The sequence below is a fragment of the Otolemur garnettii genome, unplaced genomic scaffold (genome assembly GCF_000181295.1).
Source record: "Otolemur garnettii isolate 467f Iridium unplaced genomic scaffold, OtoGar3 scaffold00009, whole genome shotgun sequence".
NCBI classification, from domain to species: Eukaryota; Metazoa; Chordata; class Mammalia; order Primates; family Galagidae; genus Otolemur; species Otolemur garnettii.
Genome location: NW_003852404.1, coordinates 3343572 through 3357143, shown reverse-complemented (window position 1 = coordinate 3357143; position 13572 = coordinate 3343572). Strand labels below are relative to the sequence as shown.

Below are 13572 nucleotides of genomic sequence, written 5' to 3'. Positions count from 1 at the left end.
AGGCAGGAGAATCGCTTGAGCCCAAGAGTTGGAGGTTGCTGTGAGCTGTGATGCCACGGTACTCTACCCAGGGCAACAGCTTGAGGCTCTGTCTCCAAAAAAAAAAAAGAAAGAAAAGAAAAGAAAAATAAGGACATAACATGACTGGACACATTCTGGACATCCCTTTGATAACAGCCATGTTAATAGGCATTAAAGGTTTATATGATGAATTGTAGGGTGCTAGAGGAGCATGACATCCAAAGGAGTTAGGTGGTTCTCTATGTTTAATAAGGTTGCAGTTCAAAGCAACAAGAAATGATAACCCTTTAAGGATTATAACTGAAATAGGATTTTATCTTAAAACCTAAGTATACATGGGGTAGTGTTTCTTTATTCTCTCAGAAATATTGTTGAAAGTATTCCATTGGATCTGAGATTGCATTTATATCAATTTCATAGAAGTTAAAATATGGAGGCAAAATAGCTGATAGTGATTTTAAGATACCTCAGTAAAAGGACATTTTGATTGTTTAATTGTGAAAAAATTATGTTGATATTGAATATCTAGTTAAATTTTTAATCAATAGTTGTTAGAATGGAGGACTAAAAGTAAGAGACGTTAAAGTACTTCTGTTTATGAGTCAGTATGATTTAGTGATCTGACTTTTTTTTCCATAGATTTGGAGGTTTTAGACTCTATATTATGAATATTGATTTTGTAACTAGGCTTCCTGGTGCTAAAACAGCTGCTGAGACCAGCGATCACCCTGATCTTTGTTTGGTTCCTCATGCTGCTCATATATTGCGAGGGGTAGGTGGGGGTGGTAGTGGTGCTGCTACTGCTTGTGGGTTAGCGCCTGAGTAACTGTAGCTCTAAGGCTTAGTAATGAACCATTCTTTAAAGCAGTAGCCCTTTGTATTGTGTCATCTAGTTCACTTATGTGTTTTACATAAATATGTGAGTGTGGGAAAGTTTCACAAAATATTTGCCAAACTGCATGGTATTCTTTTTGATATAGCCTCTTTTTTCATTATAAAAAGAAACATGCTGCTCATTTCAGCACTTTGCACTTTTATTTTTTGGAGCTAGGGTTTCTGTCACCTGGGCTAGAGTTCAGTGGTGTCATCATAGCTCACTACAGCCTCAAACTCCTGGGCTTAAGTAATTCTGCTTTAGCTTCCTGAGTAACTGGGTCTACAGGCACACACCACCGTGTCTGGCTAATTTTTCTATTTTTAGTGGAGATGGGGGTTAAATTCTTGCTCAGGTTGGTCTTGAACTCTTTGAGTTCAAGCAGTCTACCTGCCTTAACCTCCCAGAGTGCCTGGCCTGGAGGAGGGATCTTTCTATTGCTCAGGCTTACTGATTTGGGACTGCCTCAAGCAGTCCTCCCACCTTGTCTTAAACTGCAAGGATTTTATAGGCATGAACCATGGTGCCTGGCCAGAAATTGATTCTTATTTGTTGTTGTGACTTTGAGCAAATCTCTATTTCTCATTTTAGATTCTTACAGCTGTAATAATTGTAATAGTTGTGTTCTTGCTCTGAATGAATGAACCTGTTTGCTAGGTGAGGTTTAAAAAAATATGTAAGTACACATAAACAAATATCTTCAATCTTTTTTGCAGGTCAACATCAGATTGGAAATATTTAAAGTGGAGATAAAACTATTTCAGCAATGCAGACAATTAAGTGCGTTGTGGTAGGCGATGGTGCTGTTGGTAAAACATGTCTCCTGATATCCTACACAACGAACAAATTTCCATCTGAATATGTTCCGACTGTAAGTATAAAGACTTCCATCTGTTAGTGAAATGCATAATAATTTGATATCCTTTTGAAAATGCTTTCTCTCTATGTACTGAAATTTTTCTGTTGTCTGCCTTTGTTTCTTGTTTTTAAAGATCTTGACTTCTCATGGGTAAATTATGTATACTTTAAAATGAAACAGCTGAAAAAAACATCAGTGGAAAGTCAGGAGGGGTGACACAAGGGTTTGCAAGAAGTGCAGGGAGGCAAAACTCCAATAGACAAGATTCTAAAGAGTGGTGGTCTCAGTTTGGAGAAGTGTGCCCTACATCTTGGAATGAGGTGACTTTCCTTTTTGAGATCTTGGCCAGTGATTGATTGGTGCTTGGAGGTCTCCTGGGATGCTATTTGGGGTCTTGTATCTTTAGAGAAAGTTTCTCTGCTTATTTTGTGGAGTTGTTCTCTTAGAAGTACAGGAGCTTCTAAGGGACAGAAAAGAGAAGACTTTTTTTTTTTTTTTTAAATGTTACTGCTTCCACCCTCTGAGTTTTGTTTTGTTTTGTTTGTTTGTCTATGTAGTAAGTCCGGACCAGGTTTGAACCTGCCACTCCTAGTGCATGGGGTTGGTGCTCTAACCATTGAGCAATGGGTGCCCAGCCTAAGACTTGTTTTTTTTTTAAATGAGAAACCAACAGAAACCTTTCAGAAGTTATCAGCTCCTTGGAATGGTAGAGGGAGGTAGAGGGAGGATGAGAATAATAGTGAAGTGGGAGACAGTTATCTAGAGTAGAGCTAATTTGTGAAAATGTGTTGGAGATTTAAGGTTGTCCCAAGTTGCTTAAGCAATCCAGTGGTATAATTATGTTAAATATACATGCTCATTCAGTGGTGAGTACAGAGTTGGCCTGGCATAGCAGCTACCACCTCTGTTAAGCGAGTTACTCAGGGGTAACGAGAAACTTATGTATGATTAAAATGGGACTAGTATTCTTTGGAAGTGAAAAGGAAGAAAATGCATGAGTACTTGAAATCTTCAGAGATTTGAGCATTATCAGGGTGGTGAATATGGGGTAAAGGTAATTATGTTTGTTTGGAATTGACAGTTTCTTCGTGTCATAGGGCTGGTAAAGTGATTGAGTTAGGCCAAGACTATGGGAATAAAGAAGATGAAGTTTTTTGTTTTTTGTTTTTTTTAACAGGGAGAGAATCTGAAGGTATAATTAAATACAAAACTCATGTGTTTTGAATTGGCCCACTTAGGAACAGCATAAATGGAAGATGTTTTGAGGTTATAAGAGACTTATAGGGGGGATTTCTAGAGATAGATGGATCTTGTTTTCCAGTGATGACAACTATTAGAATTTTTGTACTTAAGTCTCCATTGAAGATATTTACTTGTAAAGATTTCTGAGTGTTTTATGACCAGTCATTTGGTGTTCTATTTAAAGTGGGCTTGTGGATGTTTTATTTGTGTATTTGTATGTAGACCTCTGGAAAAGGGATAGGGTAGGGGGACCAATAGTAGTAGTAGTAGAAGAAAATTTTAAATGAGTCTTTTTAGGTAAATAAATGGACCATGAGGCACATACCAAAGTTACGGTACTTTTTTTTTCTTTTTTGAGACAGAGTTTCACTTTGTCACCCTTGGTAGGGTAGTGTGGTGTTATAGCTCACAGCAACCTCAGACCTTGGGCTTAAGTGATCTTCTTGCTTCAGTTTCCCAAATAGCTGGGACTACAGGCACCTGCCACAGTGCCCAGGTACTTTTAGAGACAGTGTCTTCCTCTGACTCAGGCTGGTCTCCCAACTCATAAGCTCAAGCAGTCCACCTGCCTCAGGCCTCCCAGAGTGCTAGGAGATTAGGTGTGAGCCACTGCACCTGGCCAATGGTACTTATGTTATTTTGGAAATGGATTTGGTGTAAAATGCATTTTGTTCTCACTTATGAACCGGGAGTTGCCATTTCTAGAATAACAGAAACTTAGAGCTGGTAGAGATCATACATTATCCATCTCTTACAGAGAAGGGAATTCAGGCCCAATTTATGGGAGAGACTTAAACATTAGTATAAGTAGAATCTGGATTAGAAGCCAGCTTTCCTGATTCTTAGTTCAGTCCTTGCCTTGTATATGAAAAATCTGGTAAAGAAGGGCTCTTTTTTTTTGAGACAGAGCCTCAAGCTGTCCCCCTGGGTAGAGTGCCGTGGCATTATAGCTCACAGCAACCTCCAACTCCTGGGCTCAAGCGAGTCTCCTGCCTCCGCCTCCCAAGTAGCTGGGACCACAGGCGCCCGCCACAACGCCCGGCTATTTTTTGGTTGCAGCCGTCATTGTTGTTTGGTGGGTCTGGGCTGGGGATTCGAACCTGCCACCTTAGGTGTATGTGGCTGGCGCCTTAGCCGGTTGAGCTATAGGCGCCGAGCCAGGGCTCTTTTTTTGAGTCCCATTTCTTAAGTATGATTTAAGAAAATAGCCCATGTGGTTTGAGAATTTAGCCCCATTCATTCCATTTCTTTGTTCTTGTTGTCAAGAACTAACTTTCCCAGGCCAGACACAGTGATTCATGCCTGTAATCCTAGCACTCTGGGAGATAGAGGTGGGTGGATCGCCTGAGCTCACAGGTTCGAGACCAGCCTGAGCCATAGTGAGACCCTGCCTCTCAAAATAGCCAGGCAATGTGGCAGGCACCTGTAGTCCTAGCTACTTGGGAGGCTGAGACAAGTGAATTGCTTGAGCCCAAGAGTTTGAGGATGCTGTGAGCTATGATGCCATGGAACTCTACCAAGGGTGACAAAGTGAGACTCTGTCTCAAAAACAAATAAACAAACAAAAACAACAAAACATGAATCAGTAGGTAGCTGAAAAGTGAAGCAGGACTGATCTTTTCCCAGTTTGAAAATATCACTTTCCCCTTTTACCTATTTTATTTAATTAATTTGTCTTTTAATTAAAACCATTTTTTTATTGTAAATGGATAAATTACAGTTGTATAGAAAAGCATTTTATTCAGATAGAAATTAATTCAAAGGAATCCATGAATTGGTGTTGGGTCTTTTCTCTTTTAGCATAATTACCTCCCATTTCCTCCCCTCCCCCCACGGTACTGGTTTTAATTTTATGGTCTATTTACAAATAAGATATCTAGTCAAAGAATATATCTTATGTCTTTGTGGTTTGTGCCTGAAAACATGAATCTTATTCATGAAATTCCTGAAGAATACCTGTAGCCTTTTCTGGATACTTTCATTGAGTGCTTTCAGGGAAGCTTTATTTCTCTCAAAATCAGCTTGTTTGTAACAATTCTATTGCTATCTGGTACCTTGACAGGAAAAAGAAAAGATTATTATGAATCTAGGAGATTTTCATTCTAGGTTAAAAGGAAATGGTCTATGAAGAAATAATTTCTTTTTTCTTTCCCTTTTTTTTTGAGACAGAGTTTCATTATGTTGCCCTTGGTAGAGTGCTATGGCATCACAACTCACAGCAACCTCAAACTCTTTGGGATTAAGTGATTCTCTTGCCTCAGCCTCCTGAGTAGCTGGTACTACAGGTGCCCATCACAATGCCGGACTGTTTTTACTCACTGAGCTGTGGACACTGAGCCAAAATAATTTCTTAGCAATCAGATCGAACATTGAGGTGTCTCAAAAGTTTCAAACTTGAACAGGATCATTTTGTGTAGCTAGAGGACTCTGCTCCTGTGGTATAACCTTCTGTTGCTTTTTATCCAGGATGCCGAGAGTAGAGCAGGCATCCTAGAACATAACTCTTGTCACTTTTCCCAAGGACCACTTAGCTCATAAATGGGCTTAGTTGTCAAGATTGGTTATATAGGGTGATGGGTAGACTAAGGGGAGATTAAATCTTAGGAATGAGAAAAAACACTGCCTTAGCTTAAGAGTTGTCCTGTCCATTTATTACCCTTACCTTCTTTACTAATATTGTTGTATTTTTATTTTTAGGTTTTTGACAACTATGCAGTCACAGTTATGATTGGTGGAGAGCCATATACTCTTGGACTTTTTGATACTGCAGGTACTTAATGTCTTTTATAGTGTTTTGATCTGAAACTATAACATTTGCTGGTTTGACATCTCTTTTGGATGTTTTGGGAAACCAGCATATTAGCAAACCATTTACCTTTTATTAACAGCAGGATTGAATACAATGATGCCTGATGGCTTGACCATGGAGCAGTCCCAGAGCTGGGATGGCAGATAGGAATTCGGAGTACCCTGGGTGGATGTTGTGGTAGGAGATAAAGTAGAATAAGAGTAGAGTTTGTTAGACAAGCTCTAAATTGAACTAATAAAATCCTGATGTATGTTGTGCAACTTGCATAGAATAAGGGGCTGTATTAGTATTGGGGGGAGAGACTAAGAGAATGAATTCATAGGAGACATGCATACTGATTATCTTCCTTTGCCCTTCCTCCACACTCCCTTATAAAGCTCAGATTTTCCTAAATATGCCCAACGTTGTAAGTTTATAAACTATGAACTATGTTTATTATCATCACTCTCTGAAATTTGAAGGCTTAGTTAGTATATTTGTCTGTATAATACATGCTTAGATAACTTCTTATGAAAGGTAGTTGGTTATTTTATGCTACAACTGAAATTGAATTGAGGGTGTACCTATATCTCCCTCACCATATATTGAGATCTGTTGTCAGCTATCAAAATTTTAAGAACACATTACTTTCTTCCTGAAGTGTACCTAATTCCTCAGTGTTACTTATTTCTTTTTCACAGGGGCTGTTGTACATCTTAATTTCTGACTTTTCTCTATGTAGTCTCTTACCAGTTAGCCAAAGGAAAATCTCACAAAGATATCCTTTAGAATATCCTTAGATTATAAGAATTCTAAACTTTTAATGAATTACTCTGTCGCTGTCTGCCAGCTAGCCTGTCACTCTCATGGAGTATATCACACTGCCCACTTTGAGGAACTATTGGATTTAAGTGGGAGGGTGAAATGGAGAAACAACAGTAAACACTTAAGTAGAGAACAGTTAATGAGTTAAAAAGTATGAGAATGTTATGTATATTATAGGAAACTTGGAAAATAGAGGGAAAAGATTAAAATAATGATGCGTAGTCTCATGATCAGTAAGGATTTTTTCTTCTGTGTTGATTCATGCCTGTGGAGGCCATCTGCGTGCAGAGAAGAGATAATTTATGTCTACTTGTTGAAAATTAATTTTATATCTGGATGTGGTAGTGGACACCTATAGTTCAGTTCCTTGGGGAGGCTGAGGCAAGAGTATCGCTTGAACCCAGAAGTTTGAGGTTACTGGGAGCTAGGCTGATGTCACAACACTCTACTAGCTTGTGCAACACAGTGAGGCTCTGTCTCAAAAAAAAACCCAACAAAAACACACTACCAGATATAATGTAACATGATATAACAGAAGGTATATAAAGCAGAAGTTGACAACTAAAAGGTCAAACAGGAGTATCCATTGTTGTTGTAGACAGTTTCACAATTGTCTAGAACAGTCTGACTTAGCACACACAGAACACTGTACCAAATAACAGCAGGATATATACACTTTTCAAGCACAGTGAAAATTTACAAAAACTTACCATACTCAGGGCAGCCGAGGTGGGTGGATTGCCTGAGCTTGGGACTTGGAGACCAGCTGGAGCAAGAGTGAGACCCTGTCTCCAAAAATAGCCAGGCATTGTGGCAGGTGCCTGTAGTCCCAAGCTACTCAGGAGGCTGAGGCAGGAGGATTGCTTGTGCCCAAGAGTTTGAGGTTGCGCTGAGCTATGATACCATGCCACTCTACCAAGGGTGACAAAGACAGGGTGACTCTGTCTCAAAAAAAGAAAAAGAAAAAAAACAAAAACAGAAAACTTACCATAAGCTGGGGCAAAAAGCACATTGTAGAAACTTTAAGGAAAGAAAATCACACAGATTATGTCTTTGCTGATAATATAGTTCAGCCAGTTTATTTATTTATTTATTTATTTATTATTTTTGTAGAGACAGAGTTTTACTTTATCACCCTTGGTAAAGTGCCATGGCGTCACAGCAACCTCCAACTCCTGGTTTTAGGCAATTCTCTTGCCTCAGTCTCCCGAGTAGTTGGGACTACAGGCACCTGCCATAACGCCTGGCTGTATTTTTGTTGCATAGGCCCTATTTTTTTACTTTTTGGTTTTTTTTGGAGACAGTCTCAAGCTGTTGCCCTGGGTGGAGTGCCATCAGCGTCAGCTTATAGCATCCTCCAACTATGGGGCTCAAGCAATTCTCCTGCCTCAGTTTTTCTATTTTTAGTAGAGATGGGGTCTCATTTTTTGCTCAGGCTGGTCTCAAACTCGTGAGCTCAAGCAGTCCACTTGCCATGGCCTCCCAGAGTGCTGGGATTACAGGCGTGAGCCACCGCATCCAGCCTATTTTAGCCAGTTTTTAAAAAAGAAAACTGTATGTTTGCAAGTTAAGATGTATGCTTCTCAGTAAAAAAAAAATTGATTTTAAATTTTACTTAATTTTTTCTTTATTAAATCATAACTGATTTAATAAATCATAATCATCTCCTCACTTATTAGTTGTGGTAAGGCATTTATACTCTATTCTTAATTAAATTTTATTTAAGTTACCAATGTAAGCTTTTACATTGGTTAGTACTTTCCAAAGCTTTGTTGTTATAGTACAATAAAATTCACTCATTTCAAGTGTTCAGTTTGACAGCTTTTGCTGACTCTTCACATAATCAAGATATAACATGTTTATCACTGTAAACATTTTCCATCTGAGTGCCTAAACACAGTGGCTCACGCCTGTAATCCCAGCACTTGGGAGACCAAGGTGGGTGGATTGCCTGAGCTCACAGGTTTGAGAACAGCCTGAGCCAGAGTGAGACTACATCTCTAAAAATAGCCAGGCGTTGTGGTGGACGCATGTAGTCCCAGCTACTTGGGAGGCTGAGGCAAAAGATCGCTTAAGCCCAGAAGTTTGAGGTTGCTGTGAACTGTGATGCTATGGCACTCTACCAAGGGTGACAAAATGAGACTGTCTCAAAAAAAAAAAAAAGTTTCCATGTGCCCTTTTGCAGTTAGTCCCATCCCTTGACCCAGTTCCAAATAACCACAGATTGGTTTCCTGGTTTCTACAGTTTTGCTTTTCCATGTAATATGTAGTCTTTTGCTGTTTGACTGCTTTCACTTAGCATAATGTTTGCGAGTCTTTCATGCCATGTGTGTTATTGCTGGGTAGTATTCTATTCTGTCAATACAGCATAGTTTGTTTCTCCATTTACAAGTTGATGGATATTTCGGTTCCAGTTTTATGCTATAATAAATATTGGTGCTGTGAACTGCTCCCATGTTTTTAGCTATTATGAATAATGCTGCTGTGAACATTGGTATACAAATATCTCTTTGAGATGCTGCTTTCAGGTTTTGTTTTTTTTTTTTTTTTGAGACAGGGTGTTCCTATGTTGCCCTCGGTAGAGTGCTGCGGCATCACAGATGACAGCAACCTCAGACTCTTGGGCTTAACGTGATTCTCTTGCCTCAGCCTCCCAAGTAGCTGGGACTACAGGCACCCACCACAATGCCCGGCTATTTTTTGTTGCAGTTGTCATTGTTGTTTAGCAAGCCTAGGCCAGGTTTGAACCTACCAGCCTCAGTGTATGTGGCCGGTACCCTAACTGCTGTGCTATGGGTGCCAAGCTTCTATTTTTAATTTTTTGAGGACCTTCCATATTGTTTTCCAGAGTGACTAGCCTGTTTTATGTTCCTCCCAACAGTGCTTAATGTTTCAGTGTCTCCACATTTTTGCTAACACCTATTTTCTGTTTGACTATAGCCCATCCTAATGAGTATGAAGTGTATTGTAGTTTTTGACTTATATTTCCCTAGTGATTAGTGATGTTGAACATTTTTTTATATGCTTATTGGCCATTTGTATATTTTATTTGGAGAAATGTCCAGTGCCCATTTTTGAATTCAGAGTTTTTTTTGGTTGTTTGTTTTTTGTTTAAGAGTTCACTGTAGATTATAGATATTAATCCTTCATGAAATACATGATTTGCAAATATTTTTCTCCCATTTTGTGGGTTGCCTTTTTACTCTGTTGATACCATTTTTTGATGCATAAAGTTTTTAGAATTTTTATAAAGTTTAATTTGCCTATTTTTTCTTTGGTTACCTTGTCTTTGGTATCATATCCAAAAGATCATTGCCAAGCCCAGTACTATGAAGTTTTTGCCCTATGTTTTCTGAGCGTTTTTAAATTTTAGGTCTCTTAGCTATATTTATTTATTTATTTTGAGTTAATTTTTGTTTTTGGTGTTAGCTAAGGTCCAACATCAAGTGGATAACTCATTTTCTCAGCACCATTTATTGAAAAGAGTCCTTTTACCACTGCAAAGGGTCTTTGCACCCTTGTTAAAAAACATTAGACCATGTATGTGAGAATTTATTTCTGGATTCTTTACTCTGTTATCTTATATGTCTGTCTTATGCTAGTATCACACTGGTTTGATTACTGTAACCTATATTCGGTTTTGAAATCAGGAAGTGTGAATCCTCCCGCTTTATTCCTCTTTAAGATTATTTTGGCTGGTTGGGATTTTGATAGGGATTCCTTTGAATCTGTAGGTTGCTTTGGATGGTACTGACATTTAAGAATATTATGTCCTGGCTTGGCGCCTATAGCTCAACCAGCTAAGGCGCCAGCCACGTACACCTAAGGTGGCGGGTTCGAATCCCCAGCCCGGACCCGCCAAACAACAATGACGGCTGCAACCAAAAAAATAGCCGGGCGTTGTGGCGGGCACCTGTGGTCCCAGCTACTTGGGAGGCGGAGGCAGGAGACTCGCTTGAGCCCAGGAGTTGGAGGTTGCTGTGAGCTGTAATGCCACGGCACTCTACCCAGGGGGACAGCTTGAGGCTCTGTCTCAAAAAAAAAAAAAAAAGAATATTACGTCCTCTAATCCATGAACATGGGATGTGTTTCCATTTATTTATATCTTTAATTTCTTTCAGCTGAATTTTGTAATTTTCATTGTACAAGTCTTTTGCCTCTTCAGTTCTTATTTCTTGCCAACATTTTTTTTTTTAAGGCGCTTTGAGTTTCAGATACTGGTGTTTCAGATATGTGTGCAATAAACATGTGAACCTGCTTTAGTAGTCGTGATAGATAGTGGATTTTTTTCAACTGGATTTCACTGAGATGTTTGTTTCCTTAGTTATTTTTTCTGTGATTGTTTCTTTACCAGATCTAAGATATATTTTTAACCATTTCTGTAGCAGGAGTTTATTATTACATTATTGTTGGGTTACGAATGGATATAAAGTTGAAAACTACAAACTAGCTATAAAAACAAATAATGTAACAGCAAGTTGGTTACTCTTCTGAGTGCTCTAGATGTTAAATACAATTAGCCAAGTAAGCATGTTGTCCACATATTATGTTACAAAGCTGTACATTTTATTAGATAAATAAGTTGCTTTCTGGCTAATGACTAATGTACTGTGACTTGTGATTTTAATGCTGAAATGACACCAACATTCAATTGTGGAATTCATTCCCGCCAATTTTTCTTCCTAGGGCAAGAGGATTATGACAGATTACGACCGCTGAGTTATCCACAAACAGATGTATTTCTAGTCTGCTTTTCAGTGGTCTCTCCGTCCTCATTTGAAAATGTGAAAGAAAAGGTAAGTTGTTCAGATATTCTTGTCCTGATAAAAGTCATCACAGAATTTCTGTTGACCTATTGTACTATAGCTTCTAGGTTAATGAAGGTGTATTTTAAAATGCCTTTTCTTATAGTGGGTGCCTGAGATAACTCATCATTGTCCAAAGACTCCTTTCTTGCTTGTTGGGACCCAAATTGATCTCAGAGATGATCCTTCTACTATTGAGAAACTTGCCAAGAACAAACAGAAACCTATCACACCAGAGACTGCTGAAAAGCTGGCCCGTGACCTGAAGGCTGTCAAGTATGTGGAGTGTTCTGCACTTACACAGGTAAGGACCGTGTGAAACCCCATGTTTATTTATGGTTGAGTAGTTTCTTAGACCATTAGGATGCAGGGATTATTTCTAATGGTGGTCAACAGTGCTTAGTGCTGCCTAGGAAGAATATGTACAGCTTCATGGTGTGTATTCTTTTGTTAGAGGCTTCTTTGTTTATTGGAGAATGTTATTAGTCTCTAAAGCTCTTGAGTTGGTGAGTGTCCATGTTCTGAATGATTTGTAGTGGTCAGGGTTGTGTTAAAAAAGAAAAAAAGAATCTTATAGCTGAGGTCCCAATTAAGCACAAACTTGCAAAAGAGGATGAGAATTCTTTTCTAGAGACTTAAATTTTCATCTAAATGTATCTGTTCTTTTCATGCTATTTATAACAATTGATGCTATACTGTTACTACACTGTTTCTCGGGTAACTCAGCTGGGACAAGGAATTAGTTGTAATAATTGAGACTTTTATGTCAAGGAAGACTGCCTTGGCTATTTCTGCTGTAGTTTCAAGCATGCTTTATGTTGCAGTTATTAAACATGTTACTATTTCCTCTGTTCCTATGTTTTTGGAGATGTCTCTTCCTCATGTTGACCTCTCTTTCCTTCTGGCCATTTTGGAATGATTTATTTGGAATTCTTATAGTTTGATAGGAAGCTCAGATTGGAGGACAGGAAGCCACGTAGGAGTGAGAATTTTAATTGACATGTATAGTTTAATCTTCTCCATAAGCAATGAATTGCTTACCATTTAATCAGCAGTGATATTGCTGATTCCCTCCTTTGATACTGTTGTGGGAACATTTATCATGGTTGCTTTTTCAGATAATTGTTTTTATTTATTTTTTAACGCTCTTGGATACATAATTATATGCAAGCTAGGATAAGTGGCATAGATAATTACTTACTACATATGTGCTAGGTATTTAGTATATGGCACCTAGTGCATAATTTAATAACCTCCAGTTTAGTGCTTGGTTGGATATTTAGAGTTAAAACTTTCTTTTTTATTTTATTTATTTTTTTTGAGACAGAGTCTTGTTATATTGCCCTCAGCAGAGTGCCATGGCATCACTGCTCAGAGCAACCTCAAACTCTCTGGCTTAAGTGATTCTCTTGCCTCAGCCTCCCAAGTAGCTGGGACTACAGGTACCCCCGACATTGCCCAGCTATTTTTTGTTGTTGTTGTTGTTGTCATTGTTGTTTAGCAGGCCTAGGCTGGGTTTGAACCCTCCAGCCCCAGTGTATGTGGCTGGGGGCCTAACCACTGAGCTATGGGTGCCGAACCTAAAGATAAAACTTTCATACTTAACAGGGATATCCCACAGGGTAACTTTAAGCCTAAATATCAGGTGATTTGAATGTGTTCTTCTAAACCCAGTTTTTCTTGGCACTTTAGTACTATTGTAAAAGCAGATATTTGTAAGTTCTGAAGAATTTATATTATACACATAACACTGACTGAGATTTCAAAAAAATGCCTAATGCTTCTTTCTGTGTTTTGATACTATCCTCAGAAAAGTGTGTCTGTGTGTATATTGGGGGAGGTAGGGAAAGAATGTATGTGAAATATTAATGTCTGAGTTAGATATTAATTATGTATCTGTTGTGTAAACCTGTTCTCCAGGTATGGGCTGCTTTGGGGGAGAGGAGGCAAATAGGCCATGTGGTCCTACTTTTTGGTCACTTGGTGAAGCTTTGGACAGTTGTATTAATTGCTATTAATATAAGATATTTACATTATGTACAAGTGTATATAGTAAATCACTTTGCAGAGAATAGGAAGTTTAAAAGGTCTCAGCAAGTACATTTTTCTTACCGGATTTTGGAGTTTGGAGAAGTCAAAAGAAGAAAAGGTAGAAAAT

At 38.6% G+C, this 13572-nt stretch overlaps 1 protein-coding gene across 1 annotated transcript in view; it reads left to right on the top strand.

Moving 5' to 3' along the window:
• The window catches only part of CDC42 (cell division cycle 42), a 50691-nt gene that overhangs the window by 33148 nt on the left and 3971 nt on the right, over positions 1–13572 (top strand). The window contains exons 2-5 of the mRNA XM_003783817.3: positions 1612–1766; positions 5694–5766; positions 11296–11405; positions 11521–11718. Coding sequence (XP_003783865.1) covers positions 1662–1766; positions 5694–5766; positions 11296–11405; positions 11521–11718 — 486 coding nt within the window. The 5' untranslated portion in view covers positions 1612–1661. The remainder of the gene's footprint in view (positions 1–1611; positions 1767–5693; positions 5767–11295; positions 11406–11520; positions 11719–13572) is intronic.